The sequence below is a fragment of the Amblyomma maculatum genome, chromosome 5, assembly GCF_055883805.1.
Source record: "Amblyomma maculatum isolate TAMU_Amacu chromosome 5, ASM5588380v1, whole genome shotgun sequence".
NCBI lineage: Eukaryota > Metazoa > Arthropoda > Arachnida > Ixodida > Ixodidae > Amblyomma > Amblyomma maculatum.
In genome coordinates, this window is record NC_139348.1 from 163,395,479 (window position 1) to 163,415,265 (window position 19,787).

At 47.4% G+C, this 19,787-nt stretch overlaps 1 protein-coding gene across 1 annotated transcript in view; it reads right to left on the reverse strand.

Annotated features, from left to right (window-relative positions):
* Positions 1 to 19,787, reverse strand: part of LOC146190185 (TGF-beta-activated kinase 1 and MAP3K7-binding protein 1-like) — a 64,543-nt gene that overhangs the window by 15,022 nt on the left and 29,734 nt on the right. Inside the window, exons 6-8 of the mRNA XM_084604923.1 lie at positions 13,508 to 13,700; positions 7,561 to 7,684; positions 5,192 to 5,311 (exon numbers count right to left, since the gene is read on the reverse strand). Coding sequence (XP_084461049.1) covers positions 5,192 to 5,311; positions 7,561 to 7,684; positions 13,508 to 13,700 — 437 coding nt within the window. The remainder of the gene's footprint in view (positions 1 to 5,191; positions 5,312 to 7,560; positions 7,685 to 13,507; positions 13,701 to 19,787) is intronic.

A 19,787-nucleotide genomic window follows, 5' to 3' on the forward strand; every position in this document is an offset into this window, starting at 1 on the left:
TGGGAATACAACACCATGTGTACGCATACGTTCCCAAAGGCGGAAACTTCTGCGAGCAACACAAAAAGAAACTTTTATGGAAACAAAGAAATCACAACAAATTGATGTGAAGATATGTACGCTATGCCAAAAACTCAGAGAGACAATTCGAGACTAAATAAAATGAACAAATTCCTTTGTGCATTCTTAATACCAAGCCAGCACAAGGGGTGCTGGACAGAGGAAAAAATATGCAATGTTTAAGCAATAGTAGAACCATGTAAAGCTTTGAAGTGTAAGCAAGAGGTTCTTATATTTAGGAACAAGCATACAAAAATTACATTAAAATCAATAACAAAAAATTAGTTGTGGTTTAGCTCCGGTTAACCCTAGCTGAATTGCAAAAGCAATGGCGGAAGCTTCTTTTGCATGCTACATTATTCCCGTCTCAAGCCCTATCAATCTAAGAAGCTCATCCCTTAAGGGTATGACGCGAGAGCGTAAGCTACCAGCCCACATATAAAGTCACGCTTCAACCAAGCCGTACAGACGTGCCTGCGTGTTGTAGGGGTAACGAGAATGCAAACGGTTCTGGCAGGCTGATTCTGATATCACCCTCCCATATGAAAGGAGCGACCCGGGTTGGCAGCTCCTGCCCGTGGCATAAGGGTAACGTAAATTCAAATGTCATAGCAGGCTGATTTTTTTTTATGAGGAGGTAGCTATGCCCCTTCATGGCGTAGCTGCAGCCATCCGAGGTCTCGCTGAGACCTCGATGTGTGCTCCTCTGCCCGCGGACCACAAATCTAGCGGGAGCGAGCGGCAGCGGCACGGTGCCGACTGCGGCGCCATCTGGCAGAGCTCGGCTAAGCGGTTGCTAAGCCCGGCTTTTCAAGGTCATTCGTGGCCGCGGCTATGGCATACGCGACAAGCTGAAACCTGGCGTAATGTTGCTTTTGCAACAAAACACTTTCTTGGAAATTCTTATTGGTGCACACAGATGAGTGTTGGTAAGAAAGTTTTCTATTATGATGCTTCATTTCATCATCAATCAGAACCTCCCACTTTATGCAAAATTTGCATGTACTTAACGACCAGGCCAATACAAGAATTCATCATCATCATCATCAGCCTGATTATACCCACTGCAGGGCGAAGGCCTCTCCCATATTTCTCCACTTAACCCGGTTCTGTGCTAGCTGAATCCACTTGACCCCTGCGAACTTCTTAATCTCATCCGCCCACCTAACTTTCTGCCGCCCCCTGCTACGCTTTCCTTCCCTTGGAATCCAGTTTGTTACCCTCAGCGACCATCGGTTATCCTCTCTTCGCACTACATGTCCTGCCCATGTCCATTTCTTCTTCTTAATTTCTACTAGAATGTCGGTAACTTGAGTTATTTCTCTGACCCACTCTGCACGCTTTCTATCTCTTAATGTTACCCCTACCATTTTTCGTTCCATAGCCCTCTGGGTTGTCCTCAACTTAAGTAGAACTCTCTTGGTTAGCCTCCACGTTTCAGCCCCATAGGTGAGTACAGGCAAGATGCAACTGTTGTATACTTTCCTCTTGAGCGATACCGGTAAGCTGCTAGTCATAATCTGCGAGTGCTTGCCAAATGCGCTCCATCCCAATCGTATTCTTCTTGTTATTTCCTTTTCGTGATCCGGGTCTGCGGTTACTACCTGTCCTAAGTAGACATATTCGCCTACTACTTCCAGTATTTCGCTACCTAATGTAAACTGCTGTTCCTTCCCGAGGCTGTTGAACATTACCTTAGTCTTCTGCATATTGATTTTCAAGCCTACCTTTCTACTTTTCCTGTCTAGGTCATCAATCATTATTTGCAGTTCATCCCCAGAGTTGCTTAGCAAGGCAATGTCAATACAAGGCAATACAAGAATTGCAATCTCTTAAAACAATATTCAAACAATATAATAAAACCTTTTGTATATTTTTTTGTGTAACGGGCTTCAGCCAAAAAAAGACACACAATCCTGCCTCCAGAAGGATAAAAAAAAAATATGGCCGATTTGAATAGTTAATCAAATACAAAGTAGGTGCATAGAACCGCTTATCACCATTATACCTTTCATGCATTACCACACACATCTTCGATTTACACTCTCTCCAATATCTTCCCTCAGCTCACGCAAGAGGTGGCCAGCAGTCACAAAGACGAACAGCACCGACGGTTGCGCTTCCAAAACAAACAACTCACAAACCTAAGGCCCAAACATTCCGATCGCTGCCCTTGGTCGGTAGCGAGCGGGCTGCGGTTTCAAAGGGACGTATGTCCAGGCATCTTCCCAAGAAGACACCGACAGCAGCTCCCTCGGCCGCGCATTCTCCCCAGTCCGTGTTTCGCCATGATTTATGGCCTCCGCGCCTTTTCCCCTCAAACCGAGAGACAGAGCAGTTAGTGCCGAACCCACAACCACTGCGCTTATGCTGTGCTTTTTAACTGCTCTGGCTAGCCTCCTTCGTAGCACAGTCGAAGCGCGGCTTTTCCGAGAATCGGAACGGACCGAACCGCTGGCGTCGCCCGTTTCCATTCGTTCCTACATCACTTCCGAAGTGCGACAGCCTGCGCGACTGTCATAAATAAACTTGGCTGCCCCTTCGGAATCCCCCCCGCGACAGTGGACCCACGGCTTCGGACAGACACCGGCGAAACCCGTGATTGCGACTAGTAGTGCTATGCACTTAAAAAGTGTTAATGGATCCTACCTGCAACTCCCTTTATGTATTCTCATTTGTATATATATGCAGTCGCTTAACCACTAAGCCCTTAGTGGGTGTGCCCTTATTATTATTTCACAGATACTGATAAAAATAAAGTTGTAAGCTATCATCTTATATTAAAGACCAACGGACGGATGAAATGAAACCTGATTCATGCAGCACTTCACCGCACTGCGCTTCAAACACGAGCATTCGAGTGATAAATGTAGTTGTCAGGCGGGTTGGTGTGCCTACTTTTAAATTCTTTTGCCAAACCTTATACGAATAAATAAACGAGTACATGCGCTGCACAGCATTTGGAATCTTTCGGGCAAGCCTGCGAGTGCTGCGTCTTCTCTTTCTGGACGCGCATAACACATACAGCCGTGCCACCTAGTGGTTTTCCCCAACACTACGGTCGTGATCTTCACAAGTGCAGTGCAGTCCATTTATAACGATACCAGGTATAATGATACAGTGAAACCTCGTTATAACGAACAGTTAAAAAATTGGAAAATAGTTCGCTATATCCATAATACATAATATAAAATTTCGTAGAAAATATATTCAAGAGCAGCAAAATTCAATCAGAGAAGGCACAGCAACTCAGAGGGTGCTTACTTGGTCATGTCAATTTATTTACGTGCAAAAAACTGCGTTATTGCAGCCTGCTTTTTTGTGTTGATCGCGTTCCATATCACGCCCTGTTCCACAGTTTGCAAACATTCAACAAGAGCAAACCCACTGCCGTCAATAACACTGCAGTGGCGGCGCAGTAAATCCAATGCAGCAAGCGCTTCTTGTGAAGTCGAAATGTTCTCATCGTTTACAGGTGCAGCCTGAGCTTCTTCTGCAGGATGTTCAGTAACTTCCGCAGCAATTTCGGCGTCCGTCAGTACAGCCGTGGTCGCTGCGATGTCGTCGCTGCCTACAAAGTTTTCTACAGTCATTGTTGCGGGCATGTCACCAACAAAACGCGAAAAATCGTTCCAGGTCTCATCGAGCTTGCGGAGCTGCTTCTGCTTCGTCGGGATCGCCCCCATCATCACTTGATGCACGGGCCTCTGCTGGAACAAAACCTACGTGCCGAAAGCAGTTGGCAATCGTTTCGCCTTTCACGCTGTCCCATGCCGCTTTAACGCTCCCAGCAAGCCGATCTTCAAGTCCTGCTTCATGCGAAGTTTCCGAGAAGAGTGTGAATCAGTCTCCTCTTGTAAACTGCCCTGAAGGCCCCGATTTTATCTCGAGCTTGGTCTTTGACATCAATGCTGCTCTTTTTTTGCACGTTGTCCAGCAGGTCATCAAGGCGCTGGCCCGGCAGGGAACCAGCGAGCCGGCCACGGCGAGCGGGGACCCAGGCCGCGCGGCCGGTGCCCAGAGGACGACGTAGGCCCCGTCCGGAGCGAGCGCGCGAGAGTGCGTTCTACTGCAGGCCCCGAATAAACGTTTTACCAATCCAATCCAATTGCACGTTCACCGCCATCACAGCATTACGCACACCCGCACACCACACTCGACACGACGACCGACGCAGCCCTCCACCGAACGCTACGATGGCCGCTGCTAACACTAAAACGCATAAGACTCAAAGAGGCAAAAGCACAAAAACAACAATCGATCGCGCCGCTGCCGAAGCGGTGCTGTCAGCGATTGTAAGATGCGAACAATTTCTTTGGCTGTCAACTCTCAATGCCAACGTAGCATCTGTGGCGCTGTCAGCACCTGCGAGGTAGTCCTGAACATTTGCTGCATCCCACAACACATTTGTAGTGCAACAAAGCCTGCCTTCTGCTAATGAAGGGAGGTAGTGCTTGGCATCGCGAAGTTCGTTATGACCATTTTATGCTGAAACACGTTCGCTATGGGAAGTTAAAAGTACCTGTGTTTGACAAAAATATTTTGGAAGAGTTGGATATATTAAATAATTTGTCATATGCGTGTTCATTATATCGAGGTCTGACTGTATATCACTTATAACGATCATGTTCTTGGAATGTACCAGCGTTCCCATCGCACCTATGTAAAAATAACCCAGATACAGTCGAACCCGAATATACTGAAACCGGATAATTTGATTTTTCCGACCGGTCATTTTCTTCTTCCGTCTATGTTCTGGAAAGTTCATGACAATATGTAACCGCTTGTAGACAGTAAATCCTATGGCCCACCACGGTGGTGCAGTGGTTTGGACACTGGACTGCTGTACCCAAGGATCCAAGGATGCAAGATCGAATCCCGGCTGCAGCGGCCCCTTTCCGATGGAGGCAAAAAGAAAGGCGCCCATGTCCTGTGCAATGTCTGTGCACGTTAAAGATACCCAGGAGGTCGAAATCTCCGGAGCCCTCCACTACGTTGTCTCTCATAGCCCGAGTCGCCTTGTGACATTAAACCTCACGGACCGAACCAAATCCAGCTATGCCCTTGACTAAGCAGGCAAATGTTGTCACAGTGTGGGGCTGTGCTCTGAAGGGCCACGTATCGCACTCACCATGAGGGTGACCTCATGTGGCCAGCTAGCCGGCAGCTGGCAGCGGTCTAGAAGTTGAGAGAGGGCAAGCCGCGCGCTGCCCGGCTGGGACACAAGCCGACCCACCAGCTGGTCCGCTTCCTGCATGGCATACGACCACACAGGTATGTATGAAGGATTCTTCTGTAGACGAATGCCTCAAACACGTAACACATGACTAGGCAAGGCCAGCACTTTTGCTGGAAGCAAAGCGACCTTGGATGAGTCGTAGTTAATGGCAAATATCAGCTGCTTGCTTTCCTTAAAGTCAACTCTAGCCAATTTGAACTTGTAAGGGCCTAGAAATTAGGATAAATTATGCTGGTCTCAAATCAGGAAAAGCCTTACTGGTACACTCCACACAGACAGGATGAAAGCATCAGTTTGAATGAAAAGGATGTTCAAATTAAGAGAGTTCAAATTAACAAGAGCCCATTGTAACATGAAACAGCAACAGAGGCAGAAAACGCAGGGACAGGCCAAGGCAAGGACGACTCAGTTGCACAGAGTCGGTAGTTACAGCTACATGTTGCACCTGAATTGCAGTGCACTGGCCTCGCAGTAATCTGCAATTTCCACAGCACAATTCTCGCACCTTTCACTCCACAGCACAATTCCCTTTGAGTGAAAAACCATTGGAGTCCTGGTAATGCAAAAACTTTAATACAACTTGTTGCACAATAATCAGTTAGAACTAGGGTTTAAAAAAGAAGATGCAATACAAGTCAATAATCTTACACATACTTCCCTTCTATTTCTGCATCCCCGCCGGAGTGGCGCAGTGGTTAAAGTGCTCGACTACTGTTCCCAAGGACGCGGGATCGAATCCCGGCCTCGGCAGCCGCTTTTTGATGCAGGCGAAAAGCAAGGTGCCTGTGTGCTGTGCGATGTCAGTGCACGTTAAAGAACCCCAGGTGGTCGAAATTTCCGGAGTCCTCCACTACAGCGTCTCTCATAGCCTAAGTCGCTTTGGGACGTTAAACCCCACAAACCAACTAACCAACCTTCTGTTTCTGCAAATTTCAAAACTTGCAGCATTGAATGTCTTCACACAGAAAGCTCTCCAGCAGGTGTTAGGTACAGTTTGTTGAATATTCCGGGTACTGCCTTTGCGGTCTTCACGGCATGACATCTGGGCCATTCCACTGACTCCGGGGGAGGGACGCATACGGACTGGAATCGCCCGTTCTTCCCCGGGGGTACGGCTGTGTGCGCGTGTGTTGTGTGTGTCGGTGGGTGGCGCGAGAAAGGGACGCTCGTGCACGTGCTCCCTTCAAGTGTAAGAGACGCTCGGCATTTACGAAGCAGTGCGGTGGTTCATTGAGACGCTCTCCGACCAGTGTCCATAGTGAGTGCAGTTTGGAGAATTAAAATTTTTGTTGTGGTTGTTTTAAAAGTTCTCCCCAATGTCTTTGAATAATCGAACACAGTTCTTTGCATCAAGTAATGTGCCACAGAGCACAGGATGACAATTAAAGTGCCACAAAAGAAAACTGTTCTTGAATGTAATAACCTGACGTGTAGTGTTTAATGCCCCAAATCCACACACGAAATATCGCAGATGACATAGTGCTGGTACCTTGGACTGATTTCAACCTCCTGGGGATCCTTTGCGTGCCATCGCACAGCACACATGCATTTTTGCATTTTGGCTCCATCAAACCATGAGCACTTTTGCTGAAATTTATTCTCCTGCGACTTTTAAAATGCTCGGTGGCGGAATGCCACAGATGCGAATTCAGCACATCAGACACTCTTCTTGAATTACACCTTAATGCCTTTTCATTGTGTCAACCTCTAAAAGTTACATTTCATCACATCTATTTTAATTTCATCACTGGAAACAACAAGCCAAAACTGACCAGTCCACCCCAACCTCCCAGTTTCCATTTACGATTGCTAACAAAATTTTACAGGGTGCATCTGCTCAGGAACAAATTGAAAGCAGAGGTTAGTTTGATCAGTACCTAAGAGGGAGGCCCCCTGGGAACACCAAGTCCTAAAGTGGCGCTTATTCGCCCTGCTACAGTGGTTGCGGTTAGGGCACTAAACTGCTAAGACAAGAGGGCTAAGTCCGATCCCGGCTGAAGCGGGCTCATTTCAACTTGGTACATGAAACGTAAGGTGCCCATGTACCATGCAACGTCAGTGCATGTTCAAGAACTCCAAGTGGTCAAACATTATCTGGAGCCCTCCACTATGGCACTCCTCACAAGTCGCTCAGGGACATAAAAAGACCTATAGACCAGAAATCAAACTTACCATAAATCAACCAGCCATAACCAATCGGCAATGTGACTTCTCTATGAAAGCTAAGAAGCCACAAAAAAAGCCTCCGAAAGAAAACTCACCTGCGTCATAATGCCTGAGCAGTCGAGGGCCGCGCAGAGACCATCCGAGAGGAAGACAAGGCGGCAGCCGGACTCCATGCTCAACGGACCACAGAGCTCGGGCTCATTGGACACCGGGTCGGGTCTGCAGGAATGGGCACAGCTCAGGCAAGGAATTAAGTTCCACAAGGATAATGTTTAGCCCTCTTCTTCATTAGGGGAGAACAGAAATACAGATCGCTGTATTGCTCTGGGACAAGAATGCTCAATCGCTCCAACCTTGGGGAACTCCTACGGTGCTTCGAACGGTGCCACGTAAAACATGTCTCAGCTTCTCTCCCTTCCTGTGTGACATAGATGGAAAATGAGCATACAACCACGTGGCCCCGTAAAAAAAAAAGTGCTTAAATTCACTATTTTATTTACTTAATAGTGCAGACCTCATGTGGTTCAAGCAGGAAGGGCAGATAAGGCAAACGCCATAAAGTTAATACATGGACAAAAGGTTTGACACATGACACAAATGAGCAAAGCAAGTCAAAGGAAATACATTGCACATTTTATATATATATATATATATATATATATATATATATATATATATCATCGCTAAGAGTCCTTTCAAAACTCTCACTTGAGATAATCTCTACAGGCAGTACATTCCACTCGTTTATTGTACACGGAAAGTATGAGTATGTAAACGAGTTTGTTTTTACAAAATATGGCGTTAGGGCATGGGTATATTGGTGACAGGTATTTCGTGTGGTTGATGGTGTAACATAAGGGGAAGAAGAATTTACTAGGGGGAAGGAATGCGGTTACTAGGGGGAAGGAATGCTGATAGCCAAGTTCGACTCGGCGAAGGCTGGCATTGATAACCGGACCCTAGCTACCAGCGCATGCGTCGCGCCTTTTTCCTCCTCTCGTTTTAGCTTTCTTCTTTCCAATGCTTTCCTCTATATTCTCAAGCCGAGAATAAACGTGTGGTCATTCGCCAGGCGACGCTGTCTGCAGTGGTTGCTTATTGACGCTGTGGCCGGTGGGCCATGCGTGTAACACAAACTTTCCCTGGATGAGTGAATGAAGAAATATTAGTCTAACAATTTTCCATCATATATGAAGAGGTTTAATTTTGTTGGCGGCCATCGAAGTAGATGCGGAATCAGTTCTCTCGAATTTATTGTAAATGAATCGCACAGCCCGTCTTTGTACGTTTTCTATTTTTGCTATATCTTTTTTGGTGTACCGGTCCCACACAATCGCCACATACTCAAGTTTGAGCCGAATAAGAGAGTTACAGGCTAATAACTTAACGTGACTGGGTGCTCCTTTTAGCTTGTGTTTCGAAAGTCCAAGTTTTTTTAATGCAGACGAACAGATGCAATCAACATGGTCACTCCAGTTAAGCTGTGAATTTATTAAAACACCTAAATGTATGTATTTTTCAACGTCTGCAATAGTAGTGCCACAAGCACAGTACCAAAAGTGGATATGACGTTTCTCTCTTGCCATGTGCAAGAGCACTGTTTAATCAGGATTAAAGACCATGATTGATGAGTGATTGCAGTTGTAATGACGGACAGTCTACCTTATGAGCAACTACCATACGATTAGTGCCAAAATATGAAGTGAACAAAAAGGTTGGTGGGTTCAGGCATGCATGAGTTTAGGTGCCTAGGGAACCTGAATACTCCAAGAAACCAAAACGTTCCGTGAAACCCCGTCTAAGAGCCCCTCATCTGGGAGAAAAGAACCGGGCAGAACCTCAATGATACAACCATGGCCGATAAAAATTCTTGCGTGGAACGAATTCCTAAAATTCTCTGGCCAGAGTGCATCGTGTACAATGTGAAAATTTTTGGGCGTTCAGGACACCCTTGAAGGGGACAAGGAGGTGTTGCAGTGAGACTTGCTTCATCCACCAAGACTTGAGTGGGGGATGAGCATTCCTAGAAAATCCACTGCACATGTACTGCGATGGGAGAATTTTATCAAGTGCACCCTGATTCTCCAGCACCGAAAATTCGGAATTCAGACCACCAGCAACAACGTCAAAGTGGCTACTATGGGAGGCAGGCTACATCCCGGATGGCCAGCAGCTCTGTATGTGTCGTTGGCCAGACATGGGGGGAGCGAGCGTATGAGCAAGTTCTACCAATTCCCCTGCAGTTGCTTTAACCCAGGAGTTTGTTGAATTATTTCTGAAGAACCATTGGGCTTTCTAGAGTGGTTTATTGGGTCCCACAGCTCCTGATTCACGCAATGCCTTGGCACCCCTCTGATCTTGGGACCAATCATACTCTGACTGTATCTGGCAGATCATGTCACTAAACAGCCTGTCACTACTAATAAAATTTTGGCATCTTTTGAGGATCTAAAATGCCCTTTTTTGCACTCATGTCAGGCAGGAAAGGAGGAAAGCAAGGTCTATTAAGCACCATTTAAAACCTGTCAAAGGTCTTGGAAGTTCAAAACATTGCAATGGCGTTCTTTTTAATATCATCCAATAGATTCAAGCCTACCTAAAAGACAGAAAACAATACTATGTAGAAATTAATTATACTCAATCAAGTGGAACTCCGTTGTGGAACTCCACAACGGAGTGTGCTTGGACTGCAATTACTTTTAATTTGTGTAAATGATTTAGCTGCGGCTGTTTCTAACAATGTATCTGTCAAGCTTTTCGCGGATCATTGTGTGGTGTTCAAACAAATTTTATCTGAGCAAGATCACAGGCCTGCACAACAAGCGATTGTAGCTATTGATAAGTGGCGTTTGCAATAGGGTACGGAGCTAGAAACTGAAAAATCCTTTCTTTTGCAAATAAAAAAATAAATCTCCAAACCTGCTTCCTAATTTTCTTCACAACAACGTTATTTCTGAAATTGAAAATTATAAATACTTCGGTATCCCAATTGATAATAAGTTAATCTGGTCAAGAAATATCACTAATAGTATTTGTGTGAGTGCATCGCGAAAGTTATACCATATTTACTCGCATAATGCTCGCACTCGCGTAATGCTTGCACCCCCAACATTGGGCGTCAAAAATTGGAAATTTTATTTTTTTTCCTCGAATAATCATCGCACCACCAATTTTACCACCGCAAGAGTCGTCTGCTAGTAGTAACAAGCGCGATCTTTGGAGCGCTACTGAACCTAGCTGGCCTCGTTGTGTGCACGCGCTACCAGGCAGCGATAGCATGCTCGGGTAGATCATCATCGGTTATGCTCGTCTTTCTTTTTTTTTTTTTTATCTCCATGATGCTTGTAGTCGTTGCCATTTTGCGAGGTGTCTCCGCGTCTCATTGTCATTGTTCCTCCGTTTCGTCCGTGTTGCTTGCTTTGTTTCGCCATCTACCGTGTTCTTGGCGCCGCATCGCGGTGGGGCAGTACGCAAGTTATACAGGTACTTTTAAACTGAGAGCTTTCGAGTACGGGCTACAGCATGGCAACCGTGCTGCCAGCAGGCACTTCGGCATCAACGAGTTCTGCATAGCACGGAGACAGTGATTGCAGTGTCGACACGGACTCAAATCAAGTCTCTGATCAAGAGTAAAACTGTATGGTCTGCTGTGAGCATCATACCACCTTATACCGAAGCGTGGCCTTGTGGTAGAGCATCCGCCTCGTGTTCGGGAGGTACCAGGTTCGATCCCTGGGGCCGCCTGGTACCCACCGGCTTTTCAATGGGTACAAGCTTTCCCCCAGCCTGGTCCTCGGCTCTTTGAGGTGAAATGTTCGGGAAAGGGGGTACCGAAGTGTGGCCTTGTCGGGAGGTACCAGGTTCGATCCCTGGTGCCGCCGGGCACCCACCGGCCTTTCAATGGGTACAAGCTTTCCCCTGGCCTGGCGCTCGGCTCTTTGGGGTGAAATGTTTGGGAAAGGGGTCATAGGTCTCAGATAGTTGCTCCGATATGGCAGCGATCAGTTCAGCAATGGGGGCAGCCATCTCGGTCACAGCGGCTAACATCGCTATGGAGGCCATCGAAAGCAAAGCTTTGGCCACCTTCCAACCACGACCAAAAGTGTTTCTAAGGTATGTGGGCGACTGCTTCTGTGTCATAGACCGAAAGCACATGAGCACTTTCCTCGATCACCTCAACGCCGTGGAGCCCTCAATCAACTTTACTGTTGAGGAAGAGACCGACGGCTGCCTTCCGTTCCTCGACACTGTGGTATCCCGTACCCCGACTGGTCTCAGTTTTCGCGTCTACCGGAAACCGACGCATTCCGGAAGGTACCTTGATTTTAATTCAGCGCACCCAGTCAGTCATAAGCGATCCGTGAATGCGTCTCTAATCAACCGTGCTAGGGAAGTATGCAGTGAAGACGAAGCCCTAAACCACGAAATGAAGACCATAGAAAATGACTTGAAAAGAAACGGCTACCCGCTGTCGTTCATTCGAAACACGCAAAGAAGATTGGCTCCATCGAAGAAGCCTACTGCCAGGGAAGACGAAAGTGCCAACGCACCGAAACCGAAACGAGCCCCTATCCCGTACGTATCAGGAATCAGTGAGGCACTGGCACGGATGTTCCGCAAGCATGGCGTCAATGTGGCACATGTCCCGACAAGCAAGATACGAAATGAGCTTGTAAATGTGAAAGATCAGCTCCCACGTGCGAAGTTTCCCGGCGTGGTTTACAAAATTTCCTGCGCAGACTGTTCAGCAGTTTACGTAGGCGAAACGAAAGATTTCACGAGACGCCTGAAAGATCATCAGTACGATGTACGTAAAGGAAAAGTGACAACGAACGCAATCGCAGAGCATGCGCAAGAGACTGGCCATGAAATTAACTGGGATGAAGCAGAAATAATGACAACGGAAAAGAACGTATCAGCCCGCCGAAATCTCGAGTCACTAATCATCCAGACAACATCTAACACAATAAACAAGAATGATGGCACACTGCACCCTATCTACGCGAAATCTCTAAGAACAGTACTAACTGCTACAAAAGGCCCGGGACGTCCGGCCGGTTGTTCATTGTGAACAAGGGAGCCGTAGCGCTCCCGAAACGTCATTTGTTTTAACATTGACCATGGTCAGTGACCAGTGAATCGATCAACAAAACATGATTCCTGACCAGACGGTATGCCGTCGAACCCTCGACTTGTTCGAAAATTTTCCCCGCATAATTATCGCACCCCCTAACTTACATCAATTTTCCGCGAAAAAAAGTGCGAGCATTATGCGAGTAAATACGGTAGGTATCACGAAGAAAACTAAAATCTGCTCGAGTAAACATGAAGAAATTGGCTTATGAGATTTGTGTACGGCCATTACTCAAACATGCTTCACCAGTGTGGGGCCCTTTCACACACAAAAAAAGAAGAGACAGAGAGATCTCGCACATTGAAAGAGTAAACAGGAAAGCTGTAAGATTCATATTTGAAAAATATAAAAGAGATGACTCTCAATAGCAATTAATGCATATATATAATATTAGAACACTGGAAACCTGTAGGAAAATGAATAAACTGATAGTCCTCTACAACAGGTTGACAGGTAAAAACACACTTAAACTTCCACAATGTATCAAACCTCCCTCAGTAAGATGAACCCGTTAAGTTCACGTGCACACACTTGCACCAATCTCTGCTAGAACAAACAATTTTAAACTTAATTTCTTCTCTAGAACGGTTGACAACTAGAATTCTTAGCCAAAGTATGTGTTTGAATCTAAAGACTTCATTACCGAGCTGGTAAGCAGTCTTTACAAAGTGAATTTGTACCTTTTATGCTGCTAAAAATGCAAGTTTTATTCTTATATTGCATGCAAACAACATGTTTTTTCACTCCTGCTTTGGCCAAGGAATGGCCTGCAGTATCTTAAAATAAATAAAATAAATAAATTCCAGTCGTTCTCAGTTCACGCTATGTCTGAAGGAACAAAGCAACAATGAATCATCTGCAGCCCATTGTTACATCACCATTTCCCTTATCAACACAGAGTGACACACCCATCTGGGCGGCGCCGGCATGGGTGTGCACCCAGGCAGCGGGTGATGGGCAAGGCCTGCTCTGTCAGGGCACTCGTGTCAACACCCAAACGGGCCAAACGGGCCAGTTCATCTGCATTGCGCACACTGTGCTCCACCGTCAGCGGCTGCGGATCTTTTTCTCCTCCGCGCAGCAGCAACACCCGTGTTCGCCCTGCATTGCAAAAACAGCAGCAGCCAGACAAAACCATCACTCCAAGGTAGGTATCAAAAGCTGATGACCTTGGAAAAGCCACAAAATCGAATACTATGTTCGTTCTTCGATTCATGTTCGTATTTAAAAATGTTCATATTCGAAAATGTGATAGTTGAAAATTCTGGAAAATTATCAAATGCACTGAAAATTTTTCGAATTTACCGCAGATTTTGCACTTCACTGCAATGCTTGATCATGTGGACAGCACAGTGAAGCATCCTCAAAATGTGGCAGGGACGTTTTTGAAGGATGCCTTCCCGACAGTGCGAGCAAAGTGAAGCACATGACGAGTGCAGGAAAAAAACTTAGTTCTTATTCCAGTTTCATCTCAAATGCAGACAATCATCATGCAGGTGTTAACCAGATAATATTACTGTGCTGTTAATGATTTTCGGCAGTGTTGTCGGGCCCATTCGAAAATATGAACTTTCATTTAATTCGTACATTATTTTTATAGTCCCTTGAAAGCCGAATTAATGAGAGTTTACAGTATTCAGAAGCTGTATGACTGCTTCACCAAGTTTTAATGCAGGTTTTTCCTGTACAAAACTCCGGTATTTAAAATACTGTATAAAATTGATACTGCATACTCCAGTAGGATACGCACTTCTGTTCAATTCTAATTTTATGTTGTTAGCAAATATTACGTCAGCTCTGAGATAAACAAGTTGAACAATGTGTGCTATTTTCTCATTTTCTATTCCTTTTACCCTGACCAGATACCTTACGCGAAGGCATTTTTTCCCATATTTGCATTCGATTTGTATTTGAAAATTTCGCTGTTCACCACCCCATACACAATACCCATCAAAATGCAACCATTGACCCAATCTGAAGGAGCCTGCTCAGGTAGAATTTTGTCGATCTGCCAACTGCATAAACTAATTTCATATGCAAGTTCAGCCCCTCTCCTATACAAACTGTAGCAGAAGGTTTATTTTACACGCCGGCGTCGAGGTCGGCGAGGAAGCGGGGCGATTCAGACCGGCACTATGGTCTGCGCAACAACTTCGAAGACTGCTTCCTCTTCGTCAACGTCGAGCGAAGAAGCCCAGCACACCAGAGAAAAAGGAGCCATCCTGGCGACTTAAGGGGATGAAGATACAATGGGGTCGTAGAACGGCTTAAGGCACTGCACATGTACAGTCTCGCGGCCACGGCGTCGGAAATCGAAAGAGGGTGGCTCAACAACGTGATTCACTGGTGAAGTGCACTCGAGGACACGGTAGGGCCCATGATACTTGGAGATCAGTTTTGTTGAGAGGCTGGGGCTGCCGGATGGAACCCACAGCCACACCAGTGAGCAGAGCTCGAAGTGTGGTGCGTTCTTCTGATTGGTGTCATGGCGATATTTTTGGCACCAATGAGAGTCGGTCGTGAATGTCCCGATCTGGTGGCATTCTTCGGCGTACTTTGCAGCTTCGGTCACTGTAGTACAGTCTGATGGGTCAGGGTTGTAAGGGAGGACAGTATCAAGGGGAGCAGATGGATGCCTACCGTAAAGCAAAAAGAACGGAGAGAAACCCGTGCTGGATTGCGTAGCAGTGCTGTACGCGTAGGTGATATGTAAGAAAAGACAATGTCCCAGTTTGTGTGGTTCGACCCGACATACTTCGCGAGCATGTCACCGAGGGTGCGATTAAATCGTTCAGTTAGGCCGTTTGTTTGCGGGTGGTAGGCGGCGCAAGTCCGGTGAATGATTTTGCACTGAGCAAGCGGGGCTTGAACGACCTCAGACAAGAAAACACGGCCTCTGTCGCTCAGCAATTCACGAGGAGTACCGTGATGGAGAATGAAATTCTTCAATAAGAAACCGGCCACATCTCGGGCTGTTGCAGCTGGGAGCGTGGCGGTTTCGGCATATTGCGTCAGGTGGTTGACGGCGACAATGGCAAAGCGATTGCCATCAGCTGTGTACGGTAGAGGGCAATACAGGTCAATTCCAATGCGGTCGAAGGGTCTAAGCGGACATGTGAGAGGCTGTAACTCACCAGCCGAACGGTGAGAGGCAGGTTTGCGGCGTTGGCAAGTCAAGCACGATCGAACATACTTAAGAACCGAGTTGTACATACCGCGCCAATAATAGCGAAGACAGATTCGAGTGTATGTCTTGAAAACTCCGACGTGACCGCACTGCGGATCAGCGTGAAATGCTGTACATATTTGAGTCCGTAGATGGCGCGAAATCACGAGGAGCCATTTTCGTCCTCTTGAGTTGTAGTTGTGCCGGTAAAGAAGGTGATCCCGAATTTCATAGTGGGAAGGCTTGATAGCGAAGGGCGCGTGAAGGGGTAATCACTGAATTGTTGGAAAGGTAGTCAATAAGAGATGCGATCCATGGATCCTTTTGTTGTTCGGCGGGCATGTCACTGACGTCGATCGAAGACTCCGTGGAGTCCAAGACGGAGAGGCCCGCAAGGTCGACTGGAAGCAGTGAGCGAGACAAAGTGTCGGCGTCTTTATGTTTGCGGCCAGATTGGTAAATAATACGGATATCCTATTCTTGCAGATGAAGAGCCTATCGTGCCAAGCGACCGGAGGGGTCCTTAAGCGATGAAAGCCAGCATAGGGCATGATGGTCCATGACTACATCAAAAGAATGGCCGTAAAGGTAGGGGCGAAACTTTGTAAGTGCAGATACAATAGCCAAGCACTCCTTTTCCGTTACAGAGTAGTTCGCTTGAGCTTTCGTGAGAGTACGGCTGGCATAGACGACTACGTATTCACCGAAGCCAGAGGGGCGCTGAGCAAGCATAGCACCGAGGCCAACACCACTGGCGTCTGCGTGCACTTCGAAGGGTGCCTGAGGGTCAAAATGGCGCAGGATGGGCGGGGCTGTGAGGAGGCGGCGCAAGGTGTTGTAGGCGTCGTCGCATGCTTGTGACCACAGCGAAATATCTGAGTTATTGCCGAGGAGCTCAGTCAGCGGGGCGACAATGGAAGCAAAGTTCCGTATAAAACGCCCGAAGTATGAGCACAGGCCCAAAAACTCCTCAGTTGCTTGATGGTAGTAGGCTTCGAACTCAGTCACAGCTCGAAGTTTGGTGAAATCAGGACGTATACCCTCCTTGGACACAACGTGGCCTAAAATGGTCAGCTCATGAGCAGCGAAACGACACTTCTTCAAGTTGAGCTGTAGATCGGCGTTCGCAAGACATGTCAAGACCTGCTTCAGGCGAGAGAGGTGGGTCGCAAAGTCCGGCGAGAACACCACGATGTCGTCAAGGTAACAGAGGCATGTCTTCCACTTCAGGCCATGCAGTATGTATCCATCATACGTTTGAATGTAGCAGGGGCATTACAGAGACCGAAAGGCATGACGGTAAATTCAATGAGGTCATCAGGGGTGACAAATGCTGTTTTAGGGCGATCTTCCACAGCCATGGGCACCTGCCAGTAACCGGATCGTAAATTGAGCGAAGAAAAGAGTTCAGCACCTTGTAAGCAGTCCAGTGCATCATCTAGACGCGGAAGGGGGTAGACGTCTTTCCTCGTGATTTTGTTCAAGCGATGGTAGTCAACGTAGAAGCAAATAGAACCGTCTTTCTTCCTCACCAGGACAACAGGGGAGGACCAGGGACTGTTACAAGGCTCTATCACTCCATTCTGAAGCATAGTGTTTACTTGGGCTTCAATACCTCGGCGCTCGGTGGCAGACACTCGATAAGGGCGCTGACGCAGAGGAGCATTGGAACCGGTGTCAATGTGGTGAGTAACAGTTGATATGCGACTCAAAGCAGGCTGGTGAGAGTCAAATGAGAAACAGAACTGATGAAGCAGTGCGAGAAGTTCAGAACGTTCAGGTCCATGAAGACTGGTATCGATGGAGCGGAGGAAACCGTCCGCAGAAGACTCGTCCAGCGCAAGAACAGGCGGCGGCGTGAGTGCAGCCAAGTCAGCAAGCTGCGAAACGGGTGTTGCGTCACCCGTGAGAATAGAATCAATGAGCTGGATGGTGCCGAGGTATTCACCGTGACGCAGGGATACGGGAAATGAGAACGGATTAGAAATCCAGAGCCCGGTCAGGCCAGCAGATATAGTAAGTACGGTATAAGGCAGAGGAAGACTTTTTCAGTTTAGAAAGGTAAGCGATGGGGTGGAAAGTACATCGGTACTGCGGGAAAAAGCATAAGCAGTGGGCACAAGAACGAAAGAGCATGCAGGGAGATCAGTATCTTCGGCAATGACGACTTTGGGAAAAGGAACGTCCAGTGACGGTTCGTCTAGCACAAAAAACTCCAGTTCGGCACGAGGGGCTCCACGGCCGGCGTGGTCTGAGGCGTGGGCGCTGGCAGAGGGACAGATGGAAGGGCCTGGCGCCAAATTGCGGGACAGCTCGCAGTTTGTGGGCAGCAGAGACATTTGGCAAGCAACTTCTTCCCAGATGAAGTCTGAGCTGCTGCAGCAGCGAGGAGGTCTCAGACATAGCGGAGAGGCCAGAAAGTGACTCCCCAGGCGCGGAAGGCTCTCGAGGGAGGATGCGCTGCTTGCGCGACTCATCCTAGCTCTGGCAAAGGTTGACAACTTGAGCAACGGTAGTCAAATCCCGGGAGTTTAACATTTGAAAGGCGTCATAATCGATGCCCTTCAGGATGTGCTTTATCTTTTGTGGTTTGGACATCTGAGCATTTACGCGACTGCACAGGTGGAGCACATCTTCAATGTAACTGGTAAATGCCTCCCCGAGCCGCTGTGATCGATCCTGCAGGCGTTGTTCGGCGCGCAGCTTGCGTACAGCAGGACAACCAAACACGGTGGTAAGGTTCGCCTTGAACGTGTCCCAATTTGTGATATCGGCTTCGTGGTTATGATACCACAGGTTGGCAACTCCGGTCAAGTAAAAGATAGCGTTCGTTAACTTTGTGGCGTCGTCCCGCTTATCGTACGAACTCACTCGCTCGTATGAAGCAAGCCAGTCTTCACAGTCGGTTTCGTCAGTCCCACTGAAGAGCGCAGGGTCTCGCTGGCGTAAGGAGCCAGAACAGACAACCGGCGGGGTCATCGGGGCAGTTGGTGGGCTTCGTCTTCGGCCATGCGAATTGCTGGTAGCGTGGGGGTACGAAGCTCCAACGTGAGGCAAGGGTATCAAGCTGCAACTCCACCAAATGTAGGAGAAGGTTTATTTTACACGTCGAGGACGGCGTCAAGGTTGGCGAGGAAGCGGGGCGATTCAGACCGGCACTATGGTCTGCGCGACAACAACTCCAAAGACTGCTTCCTCTTTGTCAACGTCCAGCGAAGGAGCCCATCTTCTTCTTCACAAAACTGTCACTTCCGCAACAAACACAGCCAACACCCAAGTGGCCTTAGTAAACTGTCGTGTAGATAATGTATGTAGCATCTGCCATGGGCTTCCCTCTATGCTGTAATGACCTGCCTAAAATTAACTTTATACACAAACAAAACGACAGCCATATTATATTGCTCGGCGAAAGTAGAGTCTAACCGGACAGAAATTTAGTTGTGTGGAGCGCCTGTGTCTGTTTTCCTGGGCAATGCAACGTGCATGTATAATGGCAAATTCGAATGGGAGAGCAGGTGCACTCGAGAGCACTTCGAAAGTGCTCTCAGACGAGCGGGCACCCTCCAGTGGGAGAGCAGGAGTAGAATCACTCGCTTCCAATGGTAGAGGAGGAGGGCTTTTCCTCCGCTGAGAGTAGTCGAATGCACTTCCGGCTGCTCTCTCATCTAAAGCGAGTGTAGAAGAAGTCACATGGTATAAAATGTTATATCCGCGCCATCTTTTCTTTTTTTTTTTTTTCCTTTTTTTATCTCTTGAGTCAGTGATGTTCAAAATGGCAGCTGCAAAGTGTCGGCACTTGGTGAGCTCTTCGGAATCAAGCGAATTTGCGTCAGGAGCAGAAAGCATTGCTCAGGTGTGTATGCACGTTTGAGAGTCGCTGCTGGCGTCGAAAGGGCCAAAGGAGGCAAATCGATGCACTGTGAGAACAAAGGCATACAGAACAAGTGGTTCATCACAGAGCATTGGCCTCTCCTCAGGTTGCAACTGCCGCCACTGCGGGCAGGCGGATAATGCTGGGGAGA